Here is a 26823-nt window from a genome sequence, read left to right as displayed (position 1 = left end):
AGTGAGATGATCGCACTTTTTGTGTGACCTCTCTTCTTCAGTCATATGTTTCAAAGGATAAGAATTCAGCACAAACAAAATGTGTATGTCACAGTGGCAATAAACAGATAATTAATGAAAAGAAACATCTTTTTCCAGCTAAGATTTAGTTCCTTCAGTTATGTTTGTTTTTGAAAGTTGGTTCATGTGTTTTTGAGAGTCTCTGAGTTCTCAAAATGTAAGAAAATTTGTTCACCTATCAGAGGTGATGAGATTCAAATCATGCATTAACCAACTCAGCTACGAACACTGTGTAAAGGTTGTGACAACTTCTTGTAAAATAATAAAAGTATCTCGTATAATTGATTCTTTTCATTGTTTCATAAAATTGCTTTGTTTGATTGCAGGAGAGTTTGGACTGAATTTTCATTACCTACTTCTCAACAATTTACACTGGGATTGAGACAGTATTGAGCTAATGAGTTAGAATTTATATTGAGCCTTAACTGTCTTCATGAAGTAACTAGGGAGAGAAAATCATGGCAATAATGGTGTATTTTTTCATTATAAACTATGTTGTACAGCTTTTACAATCAAGTTTTTAATAGATCTAGAGAAATTAAATTGGAATTCTACCAACTTTTGTGCTTTTGTCATCCCATGAAAATGGTGTTTAAAAATGTCAAGACTGATGTGCTAATCCAGTTTCTACTGAAGTATGCAGGAGATGGTATTAGCCCCGCTGTTGTTCAGGCCCTGTTGTTCATTAGGCAGTAAAAAGTATCATAAAAATTGTTCAGAAATATGCATTTCACTGTAATCCCTGATGCTAAATACAAACTGAGTATAGATTGAATCTTGACTAGTGCCATCCTGAAGTCCTTATCAAGAGGAATTCCCATGAAAAATGAGGAAACTTTCAAAGTCAGGAGGGTGAAATTATGCTCTGTATGTAAAAGGAAGCAGTCATATATTATTGATGTATATATTATTACTGCTGAAAATCCATCCAAATATAGATATTTTAAATACATTCAAACATTATTTATTGACTGTATATGGTAGATATACCAACTCATACACTGAGTGTATAGATTTCTTTGTATATATACACATACATATACTTATTCCCAGCATTACACAGTAATACGTACTATGAATAATTTAAGTCTTCAGTTGAGAATATTTTACACCATTCATTATATATAAATGCACAAATCAATAGTTTTATATGAATTTTTGTTATTGTTCTTCAACTGTATACTTTTGTTTAATTCTATGGGAATTTTTTTATCATATCTGCAATAGTGGAAATTAATGGAATATTTCTCAAATATATGAACTACTCCAAATACATGAATTACTCATCTAAACACATATTTGTCCACATTCTTCCTTGCTCTTAGTCAGTTCCACTAGCAGAAGACTGCAGGAGTTAATTAATAATTTCTTACATTTTAATTAATAATATGAAACAAAAATACAACATAGAAATATGTCAACCAAGCACATATGCATGTATGTTGTTGCCCTCAATAAATTAAATATTTGGTTACTTCTCTAATTTGTTTTCATACACAAATACAGGAAGAGATGTGAATATAGTTTAAATTTTAATTGGCGTAATAGGTAGTATTCTTTTTTTAGACATTTTTCAGTCAAAAATCTTCTCCCAAGTATAAAACAAACAGCATATATAGTCTTATTTCCTAAAAATTGCAAAAAAAAAAATAATAATAATACATCGAACATGTGCCTCACATTAATGAAAGCAACAATAATACTTTTAGATTTGTGTTCTAACTCAAAACTTAAAATGTTATCCTCACCTATCTTTTTCAAAGTGTGGAAACAAAATAAAAAAGCCCTTCCCCCAACCCACCTATTCCAAAAAAAAAAAAAAAAGTCACTTGCAAAAAAGGTTTAGTTGCTGGCCTTGCTTGCAAATTCAGACATTGAAAATTTGGAGTCTTCCTTCATCCAAATAATATATATTCATTCCCCACAGGCAGCAGTGATGGTTCTTGGGATAAAGAAAAACTTCAGTCTCCCCCCACCCAAGGATCACAGGCCTCTGTTAACCACCCCACCTTGCCTGGACAGCATAATCTTCCAGTTAGTCATCCTCTCAACCCTCTGCAACAGAACCACCTTCTGCCAAATGGTACGGGTTGACATCTTTCAGCACTAACATCAATAGTTTTCCAATTCCTGTCTTTATTTTGAATTGATTTACATAAATAGGCTATGCAAAATCAAAGATGTGGGGAATACTGTAAAACTTTATTTAAGGTATTAAGCAGGGGCAGCAGAGGTGATAAAGAACAAATACATATGCAATAAAATTGATACTTAAAATAGCTGTTAACCTGTGCATTGGTGGTGTAATAATCCATTGCTAAGGCACCTTACAGCATGCATTAAAAAAGATAATAAATAGCAATTTCTTAGCAATGATACATTACAACATTACACAGATATGAACAAACCAAGAGGCCTAACAGTCTCTCCTTGTGGGTAAAAACCTTCCATGGATACTAGCCATTTCCACATGCATATCCCAGAAGTGAGCTGATACCTAGCTGCTTTATCCTGAAATGTGAACCRTCTTGTTGTCCATCACTTGAATATTGTTCATCAGGGGGGAAAAAAAAAAGACTATACCTTAAAAAGATGCATAAACCTATTTTCTGTATTTTTTTTCTTTTTTTTTCACCACCAGGACTGGAACTTCCTTTTATGATGATGCCCCACCCGCTAATTCCTGTGAGCCTACCTCCAGCGTCTGTCACGATGGCAATGAGCCAGATGAATCACCTGAGTACCATTGCCAACATGGCGGCAGCAGCACAAGTGCAGAGTCCTCCATCCCGAGTGGAGACATCTGTTATTAAGGTAAATATATACATACATGGATATAAAAAAAATTCTAATGCACTCGCAACTGTCATAAGTATCATAAAGATGGTGAGTGGCTATCAGACGTTATAAGGTAAGTCGTAAAGTCAATATGGATGAGGAACCCAACTGTTGTAGTGCTGGGAGCACCGTAGGTTACTGATGGGCAGTTTCACCTTCTCCCTTCTCCTGCCCGTCTTAATCAGTATTAAATCAGTGCTCAAGTTGAAGCATTTTCCATGCAGAATATAAAGCTTTGATGCTAAATTCTCATAATTCATAGTTTGTCATCTAATGGCATGTTCCTCAAGAAACCAAAGAAGAAATTATTCCCTTGTTAAACTAAGAGGGACCAATCTAGAGTCTGTCCTTCTAGTGTGTAAACCTAAGTATTTGAGCTGAAATGGTGCAAAGTATCTGAAAAGGGCTGAAGAGCTTGGCACTTTGCCTTGGTGGAACCTGAGTTTCTGGGCCCTGGAACAGATGCAGTAAAGCTGCACAGAACAGACCCTATAGTCTTCAGGCCAGAATTGTAACACTGTAAAGAAATCTCAATCTAAAAATATCTACCTATCTAGGTTTTGTGTGCTGCCTATAAGAATAGCATCCTAGCCCTTTCTCCAGACTCAATTAGATCCAGTTATAGAGGTATTTAGCAGAGGCATGGAGTCTTTTCTGAAGACTGAAGATGATCTTTTTCATTATAAATGCATTTCTCCCTTACCACAATTAATAGTATTATTAATATTTATATTTATATTTATGATTTGACACTCATTTGTATATTTACATTTTGCCTGTTAGCTTTTTTTAGTTCTAATAAATGAGATGCAGAAAGTACACAAACTTATGGGTTATCTGCTCTTAAACTTGCCATTAGCAGCTTTGCTTTTACATAACTCACAAGAGGCAATGGGCACAAATTAAAACACAGGAAACAGTCTGAGCATAAGAAAACACTTTTTCACTGTGAGGGTGGTTGAACACTGGAATAGGTTTCCCAGAGAGGCTGTGGAGTCTCCATCCGTAGAGATATTAAAAACCCAGTTGGACACAGTCATGAGCAAGCTGCCAAAGCTGACCCTGCTTGAGCAGGGGGTTAGATCAAATGATCTCCAGAGGTCCCTGCTGGCCTTGACAATTCTGTGATTCTGTGATAGGCAAGGGCAAGGTTATTTTATATTTTAGGGCTACATTGGAATCCCGCCCCTTAAGGCAATACCTTTAACAAAAAGTGGGTAAACATAAAATCTGTTGGACCTTCAAAACAAGAGCTACAAAAGTATTGCAGTTCTGGGTGATTTAGGCGGAGTGAAGAAATCTGAGTTTACTGAGATGTTCAATATGCTTGTGATCCTATCCTCTTTCCCAGTAACTGGACAAGGCCAAAATCTTAAAGAACCATTCAATTAAAAGTAAACAAGTCTGTGTCTTTATGGATATAGAAAAATGAGGTCCAATGACCTAATTTAGTCACTTCCTTTTTTACATTTAAGATCTCCTTTGGAGTACCCCTCTCTTACCTTTGACTAAATAGGGGGTTAAGGCATTGGRTTTAGAAGAATTGTTCTTTGGGTGCTATGTCAGCTAAACTAGATTCCACCCCTAATGTCCATCCTCATATCTTGCTCATATCTTGTCTATATATACACTCTGTTGTTAACTAATTGTTTGATTACATGGTGGTTTCTATACTTCTTTTTTCTATTTTCACTTGAGCAATATTTAGTAAGAGTTATATGATACTAAAATTGTTCTCTGGAACATAAGTGGTGCTGTATTTCATTCTATATTTATTTTCTTAATTGGAACAGTGACCACTGGTATTACATAGGTATCTAAAAAGCAAAGATTGGGACTGAGCACACGCTCAATGACACTTGAGAAGCATGAATTATTGTGACAATAAAACTTTGTTTTCACTATTTTTCCTACTGTCTTCCCTGTCTTTTATCATCTACAAGTTATTTTATTTTGTATGTAAGAGTACAAAATTTGATCTTCACTGGCATTTGGAACCTTCTGTTTCTAAATTTCTACATGTTGAAACTATAGCTATTAAAGTGGCCTAAGTTACTGTGGCCTACATTTAGGTATGTCCATGGGAGCCTACCGCACTGTGACCCCGATCTTTGTCTCCAGTTATCAAAATCAGGCACATTTGGACTACAAGATAGCTCCTAGGCTATGAAAAAAAGGCTTTCTTTTGTGAAAAGTGGGCCATGGAAAGTGAGCTTGGCATATTCTTAAATCTCAACCTATTATGGAATCCTTGCTGGACCCTAGAAGCACTTAAATGAGAAGTACTCCTGGCTCATCTAATCTACACCTATCTAATGGATTTAAACGTATGGGACTCTGAAAGGGAGACTCTGTCATCACGTAACTATGTAGATTATTTATTATCATCAGGGGTATCCAAATATATGAGGTGAGGCTACCTTGTCTTTAAAACCAGCAGTCCCTTTAATCAGCTCAAACGTCTGCTGTAATGATGTCTGTCTCCTATATTTTAATGATAGGCAGCACTATAACAGAATATTTTCCTTAGAATTTTTCATATCCCAGAGTTCCTTAACTGCACAGTCTTATAGCTTATCTAGTTGGAAAAGCACTTTCATTCTAACCTAAGTGAAGATTTTTGAAAGTATCTAGTAATTTTGGTTCTCCATTTGAAACATTTGTGCAATATTTTGTAACTGGAAAATCATTATTTTTTTTTAATCTTGACATATTTAGACTTATGTTTGTGTTAATAATCTGCACTATTTATCTGTGACTCTGTCACTTCCAAAAATTCAACCATCCTGTATTCATGCTAATAAAATCTTCATCAAAGCAGGAAAACTTTGCGCAGCTCCTAGCATGACATCTTATGCAGGTTATTTAACAAAACTGGTTTCATATTTGCCCCTAGTTTACACATAGCTATAAATGTAAAAGGTGTAGTTTACCCTTAAATGTTTTTAAATGGCCAAATGAACCTACGTTCTATTTTGAAAATTGTGCACACTCAAAAGTGGAACATATATTTTTTACAAATCTGTACAGTTAAGTTCAGAGTTTTAAGGTATTTATATAGAACCTGATAAAGACATGAAGTGTCTGCTGTGTCTTCTTCGGCTGAGCCCTGTAACATATTGCCAACAATAGAACTATGCTAAAGGTAAATACATAAGAAAAGCATTAATTTGTTATCCAAAACTCACTTCTAAGGTAAGATCTTGCTGTATATAATTACTTCAGTAATAATGTAAAGGCTCAGGAATTGCACATATTTTCCTACTCTTTCCTTCAGCCCCTTTGTGGTATGACATATGTCTAGATTTATGTTTGCTGTTTTTGCTACGGCAGATGAGTATGGTCATGTGGATAGAGATAGCACAGCCAAGTGATTATACTCCTATTTTTTAATATTGAACAGGATTGAAACAGAAACCCCTGCAACGTAAAAGCATGAGGTCATTGTTTTGGAGATTTTCTTCCCATGAGCATGGACATAATGTCACTGGCATTTTACCTGTCCCTCAGTAGGAACAGTCAGAGGCTGTGAGTTTAGTGTCTATTGAAATAAATGTACTGAGTGGTAGAGAAATGAACTCTCTAATGAGCATATTACTTGAACCTTGTACTGGCGATGTAAAGATTATGGATAATAACTTATGCTACAAGCAAAACAAATATTTTAGTGAATAGATGTAAGGGAGAATGTCAAACCTCCTTTTTGTCTATTTTTATAGGAATGGATAAATAGTATGGTTACTTTCACAAAAGTATTTGTTATTATAATTGTATCTTCCTTTCTTTTGCAGCTACATTTTTAGGCTTTTGGTTTTGTTTTCATTATCTTCTGGCTCATTCTTTTAACCCTAATTTTCATTAAATATTTTTCCTCAGTGCCAATTTTTCCACAAGAAAAATTTCTGATTTAAAAGGACTATGAATCTGTCATCTTTGAATTCATAGTTATAACCTAAAATGACAGTGCACATTTGAAATTAGAGTGCAAGATGTTCTGTTATAAATTTAAACACTGCTTGAAAGTTGGAAGACCTATGAGAAATTTCTATTCTAAAAAGTAAATCTGTAGTAACACTATATAAATTAAGTAACTGAGAACAAAATTAAGTCTTGTAAAATCTGAGTCTTCAGATTATAAACATCCTGGTTTGCTGGACAGAAGAACTGACTTTGTGAACAGTGCCACCCTAGATGACTTGCTGACCTTTCTTTCCAATTCACCGAGTTCACAATTAGTGTTGATATCTTTAAAATCACAAAGCTTCAAATGCCTTTCTATTACTGGGCGATATTTCATTTCTTCATGATAAGAAGTTGGAATAAAGCTGAGATCATGTACTAAGCAAACATCTGATCCTGCTATGCTCAGGAGATGAGACAAAGACAAAATTATAAGGGAAGCCTTAAAAAGCAACACGTTAGATTTGGCAATGAACTCTGAGCTCTAAAATCCTCAGAATTGTATTTCAGAAGAGCATTGTGCCCTCTTGAACATGAGGCGAACATTAGATGTCTTTCTGTAATGGAATGTTTAGATATATGAGTTGGATGAATAAGAAGAGCGCAGCAACAAGCAGGGGCAGCAGATTGTGACAGCAATGAATTGCAGTGAGTGTGACAGCTGTGACCTGGGGATGCTTTAGACATGAGGTGGCTTTCATCACCTGCCCATGGTTTCAAAGGCTCAGCTTGTTAGCAGTTTTACTACATCAATTTTTTCACTCAGCAGAAAGATATATGAAAATATAAAGGACATACCTCATATTAATAGTGACTTGAAATAATTCTGCATTGTAAGAGTTAGAACAGAGCAGCACACCAGTATCAAGAGTTGCACCGTATGCATATAATGTTACTAATACATATGGAAAGAATTAAGAATGAGGTGGAAAAAGATAGTACTTCCAGCTGAAAAAGTGACCAGCGCAGTAGTTTTCCACTGCATACTAAAAACATGGGGCTAAATTTTGCTAATTCTCAAAATATATCACAGCATTCTTTGCCTTGTACTTGTTTAAAGGGTTATATCTCTTCCTGTTATCCAGTAGCAGGAATCTACTATTAATTTATTTAACCAAGGTAACTACTGACAGATTTTTTTTAAAGAACTCAGTTTGTAGGCCCATTCTGATTTGCAATTTTATTTTAATGTAGAGTCTCTGTTCATCCACTTTTCCATTTTTCACTGTCAATGCATTTGTATTTCTAATAACATAACTTAATGTTCTTGTATTTTTTTCAGCTAAAATGGTTGCCAAAGATCTAAATAATAGCCAAAGAGGAGAAATATGACACTGCCATACATAGATGTAGGAAAAGAGTATATTTAAATATCTCATGTGACTGGTAGTGAGCCTGTTCAGAGAGTGGACCTGATCGGAAACCAGCTGTCAGAGAAAAGTGAAGAAGCTCACTTCATGGAGGGGGGGCAGAGAGGAGAAAAAGGGACTGCAGAAACTTCAGCTTGAGTCTTCTGTAACTTCTGCGTGAGCAGCCTTGAGTGTGGTGCGGAGTTTTAATGTTAGAGAAGGTATTGGCCATCATGAGATGTTTCAGTGTAGAAGAGTTGTTTACTGGTAGCTTACCTTCCAGTCACACAAATGATAACTTTTTAAAAAGGACTAGATAAATTATTTCTCAGAGTTGGTTGGCACACCATTGTGAGGAGCAGGAGCCTTGAAAGGCTTCCTGGAAGTACAATTAGACATCGTGGATGGAAGCCCCTTCCACCTCATTGCTATTACCAACTAAGCAGAATTTTCTTGCCCTATAAACTTGAGAAAACTGCCAGGATTGGTAATATATCAAATGTTGCTGTAAAATCTTTAGATGTGCCTCTCTGCATGCATTGAATAAAATTACATCCAAAGCCTATGTTAAAGGACCATTGCTAAATTTGAAAAGAAAGAAACTCAAGTGAGGAAATATTACAATGCCTCTGCAGCCTTAATGTGACTCCATTCTGTCTATGCAGTATGATGTGACTTTATTTACACAGTCACATACTGTATTTTTCACAGGACCCCTACCTCTTTCAGTGAATGGTTACTTATTCAGTATTTGTTTGAATTTTTTAAATCATTGTCTGGCCAAGTCTTATTTAACATTATCTGAGTCCTGTATTGAATGCAGGTTTTCTATGGACATTTCTATGGACATGTTTTCTATGAACATTTCTATGCCTTACAAAATAAGTGTTACGCAAACAATGGTAGATATAGATTTGAAACATTCATATGAAGCTGGGGATACTATGCCCATTTTACAGAAAAGGAATGAGAACATAGAGAATTATATCCCAAACTGTCAGAAATACCCATTTTGTATGCCTAATCTAAAAAGCCTGATTTTTCAGATAACCTATTATTTATAGAGACAATTGTGCGTTCAAAACAGAAATGTTGATGTTACTTTAAAACGATTTTCCTGCATGTATAGAACAATATACTTACACAAGTACAAACAAAAGAGTGAAGCCTCTTTTATTTCCTTGTTATCTGATACATGGAAAAAAATGAAGTTTCTTTCTTAATAAAAGGAAAAATTTGATTTAATGAAAAAATTAAATAGTAGTAAAGTAATTACTCTGCAGTAAGTGTTCTACAATAAAGCTAAAAAATGTGCATCTGCTCCCAAAGCATGTACTTTACATATTGGGAAAACAAACATGAAAACTGTGATATAACTGTGAAGTTCCAATTATATTATAAACCAAATTAATATTTCCTTTTTATTTTTATTGTGACCTGAGAAAATATCTTAAAATTATTTGTATGAATTTATGCATAAAATAAAGTCTCTCGGTTAGTCAGAGTCACCTTTTTCTGTACTTATACTAATATAAATATGTATATGCGCACTTCTATTCCATGTTTCTTCACTTAGCATGAGAAAATCTTAGGTCAAAGTGCAGCTGAACTACTTTTTAATGCCTTAATCATCTTTATATTAGAGTGCAGAGTGTCTCACCTCATTAATTAGTTCTATCTATGTAATTAAAATTATTTATTTTAATTTCTAATACAGATTATTTTATTATGAGCTAGAGGTTGGCTGTTGTATATCTGTCAAGTTGCAGCTGGAAGAGATGTCTTTTTGGACTATTACGGGATCTTTTATTTGTTTTAACAGGCATGTTTTTGAGGTGCAGTTTGAAGTTGATAAGATGCTCATATGCATTAATTTGTGTCATGTAAAATTGATATCTATAGATAACACATGACTTAGAGAAGGTAYTACAAAATTTTCTGTTTAGCAATTTGCATATTCACATATGTAACAGGGAACTATATATATAGTGTGAGATTAATTTGATGCAAAATGGCCATGAGGCCAGGTACAATGGATGGGATTCATCTTGCTATCTTCTAGGCCATAATTCATTGGACCTGTTTTAGATATCTACTTTAGAATGAGGTGAATCACACCCTGGAAGCATAAATGTATGGGTAAAAAATGAGCCTAGGGTTACTAGCTTAGATATAGACATTTGTACTGTAGACAACTACATTTGGTCAGATGAGTCCCTTGCTTGGTGTTTGGCTAGATGTACAGTTTGGATTGACTTTGAGGAATGAATCCCCACTGTTGCTTCTTAAGATTGAATGGTTTCTTTGCAAGTAAGACTAGATTCCCAAAAGAGGAGAAAAAAAGAAAGAAAGAAAAAAAGTACTAAAAGTTTATCCAACTTACCAATAAGAAAGGGATAATTAAATTTGAGGGATTTTTATTTGTCTTTTTTTATGCCTTGGAAAAATATATTGTTTCTTAGTCAAAATGTGCATTTCCAAGGCAAAATATAATTTATAAAGACAGCTGAAAGGATACGTACACAGAAGAAGCAGGTCCAGAATAACTGCCAGGATTTTTTATAAGAAGCCACAACAGCCAGAATTCTGTTACACAAAGTTCTGTGACACTTCCAGGAATGATCCTATTTCGTCATGATTCAAAGCTGTCAACACTTTGGACGCTGCTCTGGTTTCCCTAGAACAGCCATACTCTCTCTTGCTATTGATCAGCATCTGCTTTTTTGACCTCTGTAATGGCCCAGACCTGTGAAAGTCACTTCCTGCATAGGTCTCTGTATTTTATGGACTGACCATGATTTCCAAGAATTTGGTTCTCTCTGTTGTTTAAGTACTGTTAAAGGATTACTTGGGAGTCTGCTGTTTTGACTTCCTGTTAATTAACTGTTGCTGATATTCCCAATAATCATGTAGCAAACAGTGCAATAACAATCAATAAAATACACAGTCGCGCGCTCTCTCTCTCTCTCTCTCTTTTTTTTTTCTATAGATCTCTTTCTACATTTGTGTTATCAGTTATCAGTTTTCTTGTGATGGAAACAGTAAGGTAGAATGAGGGAAAAATTGCAGAGGTAAAAAAAGAAAGAAATCAAATTAACTTAAATTGGTCCAATAGATGAAAAAGTTAAAGATATTCACAAATGTATTAGAGAAAAATATATTGTACAAATATTGTGGATTACTTTGTTCTTCATAGAAAATAGATCAACTATTTAAAACAATAGTGCAATTAATGACAACAAAACAGAACTCCTGAATTTTCTTTGGGATTAGAAAAGTGCTTATTAGAACTAAATAGAAAAGGCAACATTTCCATCAGTGGGAAGTTAGGAAGATCTTTAGCAAGCTAATGATAATAAACAGGACTAAACATTAATTTGGAGCCTTATAGCATTTTATGCTAAAGATCAAGGACAGATGAAACTATAAAAGCAAAATATCATGTTTTCAGAGAATGAAAAAGATAGGCAGGGAACTCATTTCTCTCACTCTTGTAAACTAAAATATGTATGCTGTTTTACAAGAAAGCCATTCCTGGAATACTTCTCACTCAAGTTCAAAATATGTCAGTATGTAACTGAAGAGTAGTAAGTCTGTGCTTTGGTCATTGTGCAGGAGATTATTATAATCTCTGCACAAAAGGGATTGGAAGCCAAGTGCCTTCTTAGAAAGATATAAATATGCTGAACTATTCTTTATTAAAAGTTTCTTTTGAAAGTTAAGAGTGTATGAAACAATGTGTTATGTATCCTTTCTCAATATGAAGTCACCCAAACTATTGAAAAGTTTGAAGTTGAAGATAAGTTGCATTTTAATGACTCAAAGCACTAATACCTTTAAGGAGTTTGCTCAACACTGAGGACCATCAAGACAGCTGAATAATTTTAGTAGTGATATACCTCCTGAAATATACTCAGTTGCATATCTAGAAGTCAGTCCATGCCTAAAATTAAAAGATGACTAAGTCCAAGAGAGGAGTCTTATGGAGAAACAAACTAGACTGGAGGAAAAAGCTAAGGCTGAAAATACCTGTAGAGGAGAAATATGCAGAAGGTGAAAGCTGTCCATGAAAATCTGGTTATTGTAGGTGGCATATTAAAATTTTGTCTAAATGATTCTTGAATTTTGTCACTAATGAACAGAGTGAGAAAGAAAAAAAAAATGTCTGTGAGAAGACTGTAGTGGTGAGAACCTAGAAGTTGTCACTTCCCTGTTTAATCCTTCTGTTCCTAAGTAGACAATCCTATACATATTATCTGAAATGTCCTGTTATTGATAGTGATATAGGGACCAACAGCTGAACCCCGTCAAGGTTACCTTATGGTAGGTTTTTGAGGAAGATATTTGGATGTGAGGTAATTTTCAAACAATGAAAATGTACTTCTGGAGCAGCAAAAAGGAGGCAAAAAAGAATAATGCTGATAACTAGCTTTGTGACCTGGTAAGAGGAGAAAGACATATATGATATAGGGAAGACAGTATTTATGGTCTTCTAGATACCGTTACTGATATATGTTCAGAGAATTCTTAATGGGAAGCTCCTTAAAAGAAACTTTTTGGAGAAGCTCTTAGAGGATGGTCTTTGCATCTATTTTTTTTTTTTAATCAAATGATAAGGATAAGAACCGTTTAAAAAATGTTAAGTACATCAAGATTTTTCTGTTTTACTTGGAGACATTGAGACAGGATTATGTGGCAGAAGATATAGGGTACTCTGGAACAAAATCGGAGTGGTTTCTTTTTCTAGAAACCTCTAGACAACCTCAATCTCATAAAACCCAAAGAGAAGGATACCTCTCTTTCAGTCTTTTCTGGGAAGTGGACCATAACTGGAGACAAATGCAGAAGGATTTCAAGGATAAGGAGTGATACAGARTGAAAGTGAAAATCTTTTACTCATTCCTTAAAGGACATAAAAATGCAGAGTGTCACAAGAAAATTCTGCTGTTTTTAAAATGGACTTGTTATTGAGGGTCTGAAGCTTCTAATGTTAATGAAATAAAAGTACAGGAAAGGGCATTGCAGATCTGTACAGTAAAACTTCCATACATGGGAGGAGTATTTTTGGAAGAGTTAAATGTCAGGTTCTTAAATGCTTAGAATTTGTGAATTGGATCCAATTTTAAAGAGCATCAAAATATGGAATGCTCCAAATTTGACACTTAGGAGTGTGTTGTCCTTTGGTTAGTATAGCCTCTTGTTTTGATGCCTAATTGAGAGTCTTCACTATTTTGAAAAGTTGGCCAACCATATTTTAATTGTTACATATGCTCAATTTGTTCATGCCATGTTTTTGTGGGTGAATCCCTGTAGAAACAAATACGGAAGCAAAAAGCTGATAAAAAAGATGGCTAGCAAGGGTTATATTTTACACATGACAAATAATTCTGTACTTCTTGTTTTCTAGTAAATATTGTCAATGGAGTTTAGGGAGCTATTCAGCTCATCAGCCAGTATGTTCTAGGATAATAAATTTAGCATCCTGCTGCCACTCCAGAAGGAAGCAGATCTTTTGTAGGTCTTGTCTATCAGTCTGGTATGGATGTCTCAAAACCCTTCAGTATCTCAAATGACACTGAATACTTGTATATGGAGAGCAAATTGAGCCTTAGCTATTTATTTAAGAGTGAGGCATCTCATTTTCTGTGCTCCATTCATTGACTTTATTGACTATATCTTAATTGACCAAAATGGGAGAGACCTACCTCCAAGGTGACCACGCCTTCAGTTAGCATCCTAAATTTAGRTGTCTTTGAAGTTCTCTCTCTAATTTACATGTCAAAACTACATTTAGATACCTGTGTTCAGGTGTGTCAATTTCAAATCAAACCCTACATAGTTTTCTCTTCATTTTTAGATTTTGGCAAAGCATTTGAAATGTAGTACTTCTGTATTTGTTTGCCAGGAGACAACTAGCATATTTACCATACAAACTAACCTCTGGTTCTCCAGAGATATCTTTATTTAGGTGAAACTGAGTTTGTCCTAGGAGTGGACAAGTTTTAGGAAAAATTCTGAACAGTGGACAGTATCCATGGTGATTTCTATTGCCAGGATTATAACTTGGTAAAATCTGTTTCTCTAATATCTCATGTAGACTTACTTGTACAAAAGTGAGATTTTAGAGGAGTCATAGAATAGCTCTGATCATCTGAGTTTTTCACTGAACACACTTTTGCACATTGCCTTTTTTGAAATTTTTTAAAAAGAAGCACTTCTGAATGCTAAAGTTAGTATTTTGCCACAGACAAAATCCATCCTTTCTCCACAAAATCTCTAGTAAGCAAGGCAGCTTATATTGATATTCCAGCACCATTAGTTTATCAGTATGACTTTTTAGAACTACAGAGTATTTCAATTTATTATTAGTAGAATTTCCATTTATTATTGCAGCTAGTTTTGATAAAGACAAAGAATTGCTATAGACTATATTACTGATTGGTAGAATTATGAAGCAAGAGCTATAAAAAATGAGCTAAGGTGTTAAATTAATTACTCTCCCATTTTTGCATAGTTCAGTTCCATGTTTTGTTGAGGTTAAAGGGTATTTTACAAATGAATTGATAAAGTCAGCGTATATAGTTTTCTGGTAGAGTTTGTCTGCTATGTCATATTATATGTGAATAAAACTCATTATCTGTTTTGTTTGTGCAGTAATTACATTTTGTTGTCCTGTATGTTCCTTTTGCTCTATCCATCTCATAATACATGCTGTAAAAGCACACACAAATAAATAGGATAAACAAATTAAGCTGTTTAAATAAATTAATTTACTCTGTAGCTCTGTATTCAAATCTTATATGCTCACTGGATTTCATTTGAATGAAACCCTTCTAAGAACAATACATTGTATGCCAAACAGTGAAATTATATTAAATAAATGATTAAATATACCGTGTTCCAATTTATACCAAATCTTTATGCTGTGCATGCTTAAATCCTGCTAAATCTAAAGAAATAAATCTTCTGCATTCTGAAAACATCTGCATTCCAATCCTCCTCTTGAATACCCGGTTCATGGACATATAAACACAATCAAGCTCATAATAAGCCTAGAGCTATGTTGCAGTTAAACTATCCTCATCAATGTTTTTGACTTAAAAACCCGAGACTGTTAAAGTGGAATCCACTTAAATGTTTTGGTACATTGTTCTGAAAGGTCTTCACCCACTCCATTAATAGGACCATTGAATCCCTTTGCAATCACAATCTCAAGCCTAGCAAACATTTATTATAAAGTTTACCTGGAACAAATCTATTGATTACTATAGATAGTCATGTTACTAAGTTTCATAGGAATACATTCAGCAAAATAAATAATCATCTAGCTATTGTGCATGAAGAATAATGACCACTGCAAAAGCAATTTGCAGTGTAAGGAATGGGAATGTTCTTTTCAGAGAAACTTTTTAGTCATTATTTGCAGCAAGTTTTCATACGTGTTATTCAACACAGGCTAATTGAATTATTTCATTGTGTCAAGACAAAAGTATGTTGGACAGCTTTTAGTAAATTCAACTTTTTTTTTTTATTAGAAGTCAGGATTTCAGCCAGCCTTCAATCATTGTCAAAACAAAACAAAAACCACCTTGTTTAAAATTGTAAGTCCCTCCCAGCAGATTTTCTCTGTAGGAATTATTTACTTTTATCACTGTTCAACCACTCCAACCTACTCTTACCTATTTAACAGTGATGTAGACTCTTGGGAGCTATTAGCAATAAAGAGGAAACTGCAGGGAAGGACAAAGAATTTCTTAGAAAGGACTGTTCTGCAACAGTCAAGCTCATCTCCTTTTGTTTCTTGTTTCTATCAAAATTTCATGTAAATATCAGCTATTTCTGCTATATATCGGTGGTTTTCACATAGCAGGACAAAGGCAGTTCAAAGCACCATGGTTCTCATGCCCTTATTATCCAAATCAAGGGACATCTTGAAGTTCATCATAGCTCTTCCCAACTGGCATGCCGAGCTTTCCCCTGGATGGAAAAATATGGGTGGATGAAATACCTCCTACCCCATTGTGAAGTAGTGATGTGGCTGGTGATGACAAATACTCCTAGAATAAACATGGTTTATTCCAGGTTTGTGTTCTATAGTACAGACATAGACATTTGGACTTTCATCAGACACATTACTAGTGTTGGTCCAGTAAAGAAATAATAATTTCTTTATAGTCCTCACTTTTCAACAGGCCTCTTTGAAATGCAAATGCGGGGTAAACTTGCACCCAGCATGAGTTAAAGCAACACTGCCTCTTCCTTATTTATGTACAAAAGTGCATCATTCCTCAGCCCATGAGGCTAGTATCTCTAAGCTAGTAAACAAAATGTATGTTTCCAATTCAATAGCATGCTGATACAAGTGAGAAAAAAATGAAATAAACAAAATAAAAAACTTATTTTTATAGGTAGTTCAGAAGGCAGTTTAAAAGTCTGACAGGATGAGTAGCTCTCAAATTGCATAGTAAAATGTAAGGTCTGGAGTTCTAGACTTGTTAAGTTTCCTTTGAGATTAGTCTGCAAATCCTGGAGACCTCAACAGAGGAAAAAAATAGGTTGTGATTTAGGAGGGAAATACAGTTTAGGGAAATGATGTTTGGAAGCCACAAAGGTTGTTTTGTCTAACATGCTTTTTTTTGAAATTATTTTTTGTGGGTACAGGAACGTGTTCCAGACAGCCCTTCTCCTGCTCCTTCTCTTGAAGAGGGCCGAAGACCTGGCAGCCATCCATCGTCTCATCGAAGCAGCAGTGTGTCCAGCTCTCCTGCACGGACTGAGAGCTCTTCAGACAGAATCCGTAGGTCACATTCTTCTCCTTGTCACCACTTTAAATTTGATTAGGTGCAGCTGGTTTTTCTAATCAAAATGCCCTCATCTTAAACAGATCTCCTATATATCATGTTCTGAAGTTCAGCTGCAATAACTATCTCCAAACATTATGTTCCCCAGTTTACAGTATCATAATATTTGATGCTACATTAACAGGTACTGATATAAACTGCCATCATGTCATATTAAACATAAAGATATGAGCTATGAAATATAGAATTGCAGCCAGAAAGCAATTTGCTAGATTAGTTTTAGAAGTGAACATACACTGTAAACATTTTTTTTTAAAGAAATTGAGTTTTATTTAATCTGTTACTGTAGTTTGATTTCTAAATTGAATCTGACTTCATAGGCAACATTTTACATGGTAGAGTTACTTGGTAAAGAGAAAAATTAGGTTAAATCAATTAAAATGTCTGCATATTTTATAAATACTTTAAATATTAAAACATCTAATGATGAGAAATATGATACAGAGAGTATTATCACCTTATAACTCACAAGAGGTGGAGTGAGATTAAACCATAGTACCTCAGAGTAATACCATTTTTATCAAGGCTGCTTGTACAGGTTGCAAATTACATGGCAAAGACCCTGGATTTGGTGATATTCCAGTGCAACAGACTGGAAATTGAGGTTTTTAACTCATATTATTTTATAGATATTAAATTAAATTCATATTACACTTTTCAATTCCTTTTGTAATTTCTATACTGCAGATTTCTATACTGATCAGTACTACATCACTGCACAGTGGAATTTGTCAGTAGGTGAAACTGGTGGTTTTGGCATACAGATAGAAGGCTGTGAAATAGCTATGAAATATGTAGTCATGTTAATTAGATGCAGCACATGCATCTTTTAGACTCGTTCCTTTTAGGCTCTTTGCAGACTCAGGAAGCTGACTCTTCATTGACTTTCAGATGAAAGATGTTTTATTATTATGTGATGAAAAATGTCTTACCAAAGAAAAAACAAAGTGATAAATTCTATGCCCATAAATGAGGCTTGACCGTGACAAGTTGGAAATTCTATTTTCTTATCACTTAGATGATTCAGAGTACAGATTAGACTCACTTCCCATATACTGTGACCTATATATTTCCCCAGGCTTTTATGAGTGCATGAGTAAAGTTCTGAAAAACAGCTGGATTTTTTTTTTTTTTGGTAACTGATTGATTTGTGTATTTTTTTACAACTATTAAAGAACTTTTTCGTTGCTCTTTAAATAAAAAAGTAAATTAAATGGAAAGATCCTTATTGTTTCTGCTAAGGCATAATGCTTTTTATACTACGTAGCTCAGTGCTTACTTACCAACAGTTAGGAGTGGGAGCTGTAGCCATAGTTTCTTGCAGTGATGAAGGTAATAGGGTTCCTTAAATACTGGACCATTTCAGTAACTTATTTATTTAAAAAATCAACCTTTCCCCTACTATTTGTTTTGTTAATGTCACATTTGATTCTTAACTGCATCTCCATTTGTGGTACCAGCAAGAGTAAGATGACTGCAGCAGAAATAAGGGTTACATATGGGAAAATGCTTTACTGAGAATGGCATAAGCCTCTTGCAAATACAATTTTTAGCAAAATAGGCATAGGGGTATAAACTACCGTATATGGATTTCTCGTGTGTGTGTGAGACTCATGAATCTCTGTTTCAGGTTTGTTTAAAAGAGCTTTTCAAGCTATCTGATCATCTAATCAGCAAAGCTGCTGACACAGTATATTTTTGAAAAGCTATGGTTTCTTACATGGAAGACCACAATACTTAATTTGAGGAAGTGAGGGATTGCATATTAGGAATGATAATATGCAAGAGTTTTTGTACAACTAACTAAAAAACCCCCAATAAATATCTCATTTAGAGCCTTATAATCTCCAGATTGTTTCATTTTGATTTTCAGTTCTTGTTAAATGTTTGTAAATATCCTGCTGAGTTCAAAGATACTAAACTCTTCTTTTTAAAATGAACTCTTGAAATAAAAGAAATAACAGGAAGAAATTCTCCCACTGTGTGGCTGTTGATAAGTCTAATTAAAGTGACGTTGGGGTTATTAGAATTCTTGTATAATTCAGAGTAAGAGTATATAGAATAAGTACAAAAGTGTGTTTGTTAATATTATGGCTGATTTTGTTTCTGTCTCTGCTTGTGTCTAGCAGCTGTCCATCAGAATGGGCTATCTATGAACCAAATGCTGATGGGTTTGTCACCTAATGTCCTTCCTGGCCCTAAAGAGGGTGATCTGGCTGGTCATGATGTGGGACATGAGACAAAAAGAATACACATTGAGAAAGGTAATGTGAATATTATGATCTTAATATTTCTGTGTGAAACAAGCATTATCTCAATCACTATATATTACCATTATTGTGATATTTATTTATATTGTGATTTTTTAAATTTTTCTTGTTTTGAAAGTTCAACTCTAACAAGATGATGGCTTTCTTTATTCTTCTACTCTGTGGTCTGAGACATTAATGAATTTATATGAGGGAGGAATTTGATAAATATTACAAAAAAGGATAGCTACCTACAATTTAAGATATTTCTTCATTATCCAAGTGTGATGATTTTAATCATTAATACTATTATAATGAGTGAAAAACAGGTTTATGTTACTGTTGTGCTTCTGGCTCTTCTACAACACTGTTCAGGTATTAAGTTTCTGTCTCACTTCAGTTGACTTTATTGACCTACTTCCCAATGGGGCTGAGTACCATGAAAATTAGTCCATGTGTGTGAAAAGGAAAAAGGCTAATACTAAGCCATTAAATTAGAAAATTGCATAAAATGAGACTAGTACACATTATATAATGGGATTTAAATTTAATTGAGTATATGACCAAAGTGTTTGATCTAGGTAAAAAGTCTATATGCACTCATACTGATTATGGCACCATTTCATCACTATTGGTATTCAGAATTAAGTTGTTGTATGGGGTTGTATTTTGGGTTTTTTGAGGGGGGGCTTGTATTTTTAAAAGGTGTTTACTTAACATATATGAATTTGAAGTACTATTTATAGATTATGAACATTTTGGTAGAAGAGGGGTAAGAAATATAAGACATATTCTTTGGACTCATCAGGAAATCAGTTCTGTGAGAACAGTGAGAGGAAAAGTAAAAGATATAATAGCCAGCCTTTGAAATACAGTTGGAGAAACTGGCTGCAATAATGATTTCAGAATCAGACATTTTGTGCCATATTTTAATACATATAAGATGCTACCTTCTCTGTCTTGTGTTTGAACACTGATATATGAAAAAGAATTAAAACCTGGGCACTTTCATTCTGGACAGGTGGCATTTTTAATAAGATTACCCCCAAAATTAATGGAAATTACATTTCTTTTATATAAACCATTTAGTTTGGTTCATTGCACACACAACCTGTTTCAGCTTATACTGTGCCCTCCCTAAGCCCCTGCAAACTGTATCCCTGCTGAGAAGTGTGATGTGATCAAATAGGTTTGTTTTGAATTTCTGTAAATGATTTTATTTCAGCCTTTGAAGTTACTCGTTTAAGTGTAATCAAACTGGTAAATTCAGCAAAGAGAAGTACATATTAAGAATTCTTACTATTTTTATATGTCATTCAGGTTTTTTAAAGGTTTGTTTATAATGGTACCCCCCAATGTATTTTCCAGTGCTGGTGCTAGTTCAGACTTTTTTTAAGATCTGTTCTCAGTAAAACTGCTGAGAATTCTCTTTTTTCCATAGTCCTTGTTTAGGTCAAACCTTCTATTTTTCCTTCTTTTTTTATTCTGTTCCAGCCTACTGAATTAGTGGTAAATATTCATGGGCTATCTAGATTGATAGGTTATACTAAATTAAAAATTGTTTTCTGTCATGACTACATTTATCATGTCTCTCATACCAACCCTGTAACTTTAATACTAAACTAATCTGTATTAAAACAAGTAGTTTAACTCACAGATATTTGTGGAGATAGCAATTGTCTACTTCTGTCATTGTGAGCTTGCAATTGGATCCCCAAACTGTTGCTTACCACTGCAATTTAGTCAGAATGCAATCATATTTAAAAAGGCAAACAAAGATGTATAGGTACTCTTAAGTTGAAATCACATTGCCCTCATCATCTGATTCAAAAGAAAAAGAAATGAAAGAGAAGAAACAGAAGTTCCAAATAAGTTTCATTAAATATTTAAACATTGCTCTGTTTTCTTCCGAGCCACATTTGTGCCAACCTATCAGCTGAAACTAAAATGGCTTTCAATTACACCTGTGAGAACTTGGGAAATCCTGCCTTGTGGAGAAGGCCCTGTCTTGTTTCTTCCTGGCCCTTCTTCCGTTAAAAGAAGAGAAAAGATAGATAGATCGATAGATCAATTGATAGATCCATCGATCCATTGATCCATCCATCTCCAGTGGTCTGAGCTTGGGAAAAATTTAATTACAGTCAATATAGAATTTAAAGGGGAAAAAGGTTGTAACAGAGATATGGGATCAACATATGAGATTTTAACAAGACTTAGCATAAGTCAGAGGGGCTAATTGTCTCTCTGACCTGATCCATGACTTGGATAAAAAAGAGGAAATACCTCTTATCCTGTATAAAAATAAAACAAAGGAGATAGTTTACCCAGTCCATGGGTAATAGTTTTAGAAACAGCACATTGGCACTGGCAAACTGAATACCAGCTTGATGGTATTCAGTCTTTTAAAACTCATATGCATTTATATTTAAAATTCATCCAGAATTATTATCAATGGCAAAAATGATTTTATTTTATTAGGGTGGAGTTAACTAGTAAATCTTTGGTGCAGTTATTTCTATTTGCTTTTAGTCTGTCTTGAAAATCTATTCTCAGATTCTGGTATGCAAAGTGTTGAGGGACCTCAACTTTCATTGAAGTTAGTTTATCATTATCCCAGCAAGAATGGAATTAGATTCTATAAACCAGATTCATAACCTATTAAAATAGGAAAGCTTGCATCAGCCTTTAGGTCTGTTGCAGGAGGAAGAGCTTCTTTTCTCAAAGATCACATGTGAACAGTGGGTGTTGGAAACATTTTCTAGCTGCTAATTCTAGATGTGCAATTTGGCCACATCCTAGCTTTATGTTGGGGCAAGACCCAATGTACGTATCTCACATTCCACCCACTCTCTGGGATCCATGAGAAGAAAACTTAGAATTGTTGTCTAGAAGATCTACGTCATGTTCCAGCCRGGTTCCCAGTTTGGACTATGGGAGACTGCAGGGCACACTGCAGAGCACTTCTGCCTCACAGTTCATACATAATACAAGATGCTGTTGTCTGTGTATGCAGAAAAGTCAGGTACATTAAATTTCCAGCACTCTTTCTTTCCTTGTTAGAGGATAGCAGATTTTCCAAAATTACTGAAAGGAGGCTGCAGAACTGCAAATGATCCTGGGAAGAAGGAGGTAAGTTCAAGTGCTTGACGTTGTTGCAGTACTTGACAGCAGTCATCAAGACCAAGTATCTAATTTTGTAACCTGTAATTATGGAGTATTTGATGATGCGTATTTGTTTTGTATAAAAACAACTATGTGTCACAGAAAGGACTTATGTGCAGCGTAGGGGTTGTATTAGCTGGTGCAGAAAAGATCCATTCAGTTTGTTACCTAAAAATTAAGATTCTGAGTCACTTCAGGTACTTAAGATACTAAAGTTTCTATGACCCTAAGAGTTTTCTCTAGATAATCCCTCACATTCTTCTGATATATATTTTATTATTCAGTACCTACGCAGAATTCAGGTATTAGGACTAAGACTGCAAGTTTGAAACTCCTACTTTGCTGTTTTCTGTGCTCCTGGAAGTCTCTCAGTCTGAAGTTGGCAGAAATGTATTTTTGAAGTTTCCTAGGGGACTGCATAATCCTTCAGCTATTCATTGGTGCTGAGTGTTAAACCTAGAAATAGCCTAGAAAAGGAGGCACTAAAATCTAGTGGAGTACCTAAGCAGTAGATTACTGAAACCTGATCCTTTTCTTGCTCCTTGGCTCTAAAGTGTTTCAGCAAAAGTCAAAACACTCAATGGCTTGAAAATTGTGACCACCTGCTCTGAATCCTGTAAAGTTGGAGGTGTGAATTCTCACTCCTTGCAGGCAGAAGAGAGCATTGATCCTGTGACACATTTCCTGGGCAACATCTCTAATCACTGTGCTTTTTGTAAAAAAGGGAAATATATTTTACCACCTTGCCTTTGCCTTAACAACCCAGACTATGGTCATGAGGGAGGAATCTCTAGGATGGAATTTACAGCTTAAACCTGTTCCCAGAGTTTCTCCACTGACTAGATCCAGACAGCTGTGCACTATTTCATGTTGACTTTAGGCAGACCATAGTTCTACCTGTTCATTAGACCCTAATTTGAAGCACCTACCTAGGTACCTACCCTATGCAATATATAGGAATCTAAGGCCCACCTTGCTTCAGTCCAAGATTCCATTTTAGGGAACAAACACATAAAAGTTAATTTCTTTAACACCTAACTTAGATGCCTAAGTCTTTTATTGGATCTGGCCCTAGGGCATCAGATTAGAATTTTCTGTCTGCATCAATTTATACTTTTTTAGATTGACACCTACAGCAAATGAAGCCTGAATGTCAGGCTTACATTTTAAATTGAATATGTTATTTGAGGTGTTATGGGAAGGACACTCTCTAGTTGAAAATGTGCATGCTGCTTTCTGTAACAATATATAAAATATTCACCATGTTCACAAAAGAAGCTAAACAATTTCTTTCAGAAATGCATTTTGATTCTGATATTAATAGAAATTTCTTAAGTATTTTTCAGATAATCAACAATAACTGCTTCCTGACTAGTATGATAGCAACAATTAGAATATAACTTTATCAAATCCACACATTAAAAATGCCCAGTATTTTCTCTTTCATTGTATTTGATGCCCTTCTGTAGAGATGTGAGCAATCCTAGACATCTGGCTACTATCTTATAAAACAGAATATTCAAATTCCAAAATATACTCAATGCAAACTGGAAAATAAATATTCCATAGTTATAATTAGAATTGTATTTTCTTGTTGGCAGTCATCCCTCAAAGTAGGTACTAATGATAAATATGTCATAATATATAGTTAGATATGCATTCTATATTATCATCAGTAAATTCTTACATATTTTAAATATATATCACATATGGATACACATTAATAAATATGTAAACATACAAGAGTATATTTTACAAATATTAAGGACTCAGAGGAACTTGTGGCATTACCAAAGGTTCTCTTCTGGCTGAGCTGTTTCCGAGCAAAGTCAGCAAACAAATGCTCCAGAGCTTTACTTAAATTATGTTTCTGGTCTAAGTTATGATTTAGGTTATTTCTCTGAGAAAATCCTTTTCTAAGGAGAGCTGTTACCAGTTGACCTGAAGAGGAATTTTCATTCACCGTTCATTTCATTTCATTTCATTTCTTTGGGCAGATCTGCTGCCCAATTACTGCTTGTGTAAACATATATTATCTGTCCATTTTCGTTTTTGTATGCAAGCACACACATACAGATACTTATACAGTGTGTTTATCTTATTGAATATTGCATGCTAATTGAACCAGAAGGATATAAACAGACCTTGATGAGTATCCCTTTGCAAATTCATGTGTTTTAGTTCTGTGTTCTCACTCCATTTCTTGAATGTTACCATATCTTTATGTATTACTTTGTAATTTCTTGAGATACTGAGTTCAGGCTATGTATTTATACATCACCTAGCATGCTGTGAAACCAATCTTGATTTGAGCTTTAAGTACTTCTAAAACCTTAGAGAGATATTAGTCAGATTTGTAACAATATTAGTCAGATTTGTAACCTAAGACAGATAATATAAAGATCCACTAAATGAAAGGCTAAAGAAAGCCAGTATCACCTAAATAACCTTTACACACTCTGATTGTTGGTGTGTCTTTTCACTCAACCTGAGAGGCTCAAGAATGCCTATAATACATGGAAATCTATTACAGTTAATGGACTACAAAGGTGAAAAATGAAATTACAGTTTTTTTCTTAATGGGTTGTTATTTACTAGAGAAGCCAGAAAACATCCGTTTTTATTCTATAACAATACAGCAGCTGGTATAGCATTATTGAATAGGATATGAACATTACGTATCTGCAGAAAGGGATGCAAGGGCAGTACAAACGTCTGAAAGTTATCCTTTTAGCAAAATATTGGATAAGAGTATTTCTACGACTTCCACCAAGCTACCCTCCGACCAAGTAGTTCTTTTGTGGACTTGTTTGCTAGGAAGGATCTTTATTCTAGTTAGGTAGTCGTTATGACACACTTTATATTAGATGTGTTCTACAGTGTTCACGTGACTGATATACTCACATCAGGTCCAAAACATCCCAGACAGACTGGGCTCTTTGCAGTTGTGCAGCCCAACTGCACATGTGTATACCTGTTAATCTGCATTTAGAGAGACTCCAACACATCCTGGACATATCTGACCTTCTGAATATGCTAAAAACAATTATATGTGCACAAGAGGTTCACTGTATTCCAGATCTATTAAAGCTACTATGCATATGCAATTCCTTTGTGTCATGTGCCACAAAGTTCCCAAAAGAGACTTCTTTCTTTTGTTTTAATTTTGCTGATCATGATATATTCTTCATATAATAGACCTTAGCATAGTCTTTATAGTCTTTAATAGTCTTTATTACATAGAGAGGGGAGGGGAGCTAAAAAAACCCTTTGAAATAGTTTGTGTGCTCATTTTCATTTCACTTAATGAATTGTCAAAGAGAAGATGTAATGGTAATTGAAAATATGTTAAAAAGTTGTTTTTTTTTTTTTTTTTTTATCATGCTACCACATTGCCATTTTAAAATCATTAAATCCTTTTGTGTTTGCTGTTAGGAAAGAAATGTAATAGGGGAATGAAGTCAGTGAAGTTATGGCTGCTCACACCAAGAGAAGATATGTCCTGCAGCATTGAGGATGACCAGACAAGTATGGTCCTATATCTCTGAAGTAGTTATTCTTAATTTTACTTTATTTAAAAAATGCATTTGCAAAAGAAGAAAAAGTGTGATGTGTGTAGCTGCTCTAAAAGTGAATTCTAGCTGTATTAAGAAACACACAATTTTTAAAAGAATTTAAAGGGAATATAAAGTCAGATATATTCTTCCTGAAAATTCACAAAAGTGAATGCCATTGGTTTACTGTAGGAAAACATTTATGTCCTAGGTTTTAGTTGTACCACTTTGTACCTGTGGTTACTGTAACAGATAATAGAGCTTATAGCAAAATTTTAAGAAGGTGTTCCACTTGAGGCTACTTGCAGAAGCTATTTCAAAAGTGCTAATAATATGCTCTGCAATTGTTAGGTTTCTGTAAGTTTTCTCTAAGTTGCTCAGATGCAAAGTACCAAAAAATCACTTTTGTAAAGTTTGAATTGTAAATTGGTGCCTTGACATAGCTTAGTGTTTCCTTGCAAATAGTGCGGGTAATTTGTGCATAATTATGAACATTTTATTTCCTCCTTCACTTTTTTTTGATTGACTTCATACTACTTCTATTTTTGTCTTCCAAGATCTCCACATAATCTTCATTCTCAGATTTTTGTTCTAAGAAAGAAATGGTTATTACAGATTCTGTTATCATTACATGTAATGCAGAGTCACAATGAATTCTCAGAGATTCTTTTTTCCCTGTATATACAGCATTTGAGTTTTGATTTAGGAATTTACTTTGCAAAAATAATGACTGTTTTTATGCCTCTAAACAGGTCTGTCTCTGATTTTGAAAAGGTTGGTTACCTTTGGT

The 26823-nt window shown here is 34.5% G+C and overlaps 1 protein-coding gene across 1 annotated transcript in view; it reads left to right on the top strand.

The window, feature by feature from the left end:
- Window positions 1-26823, top strand: part of DACH1 (dachshund family transcription factor 1) — a 179810-nt gene that overhangs the window by 91428 nt on the left and 61559 nt on the right. Inside the window, exons 4-7 of the mRNA XM_026061966.1 lie at window positions 1988-2143; window positions 2702-2874; window positions 16869-17004; window positions 19195-19332. Coding sequence (XP_025917751.1) covers window positions 1988-2143; window positions 2702-2874; window positions 16869-17004; window positions 19195-19332 — 603 coding nt within the window. The remainder of the gene's footprint in view (window positions 1-1987; window positions 2144-2701; window positions 2875-16868; window positions 17005-19194; window positions 19333-26823) is intronic.

This window comes from Apteryx rowi, unplaced genomic scaffold (genome assembly GCF_003343035.1).
Source record: "Apteryx rowi isolate R43461 unplaced genomic scaffold, aptRow1 scaffold_189, whole genome shotgun sequence".
NCBI lineage: Eukaryota > Metazoa > Chordata > Aves > Apterygiformes > Apterygidae > Apteryx > Apteryx rowi.
Note: the sequence above shows the minus strand (reverse complement) of the source record. Positions and strands in the feature narration are given on the sequence as shown.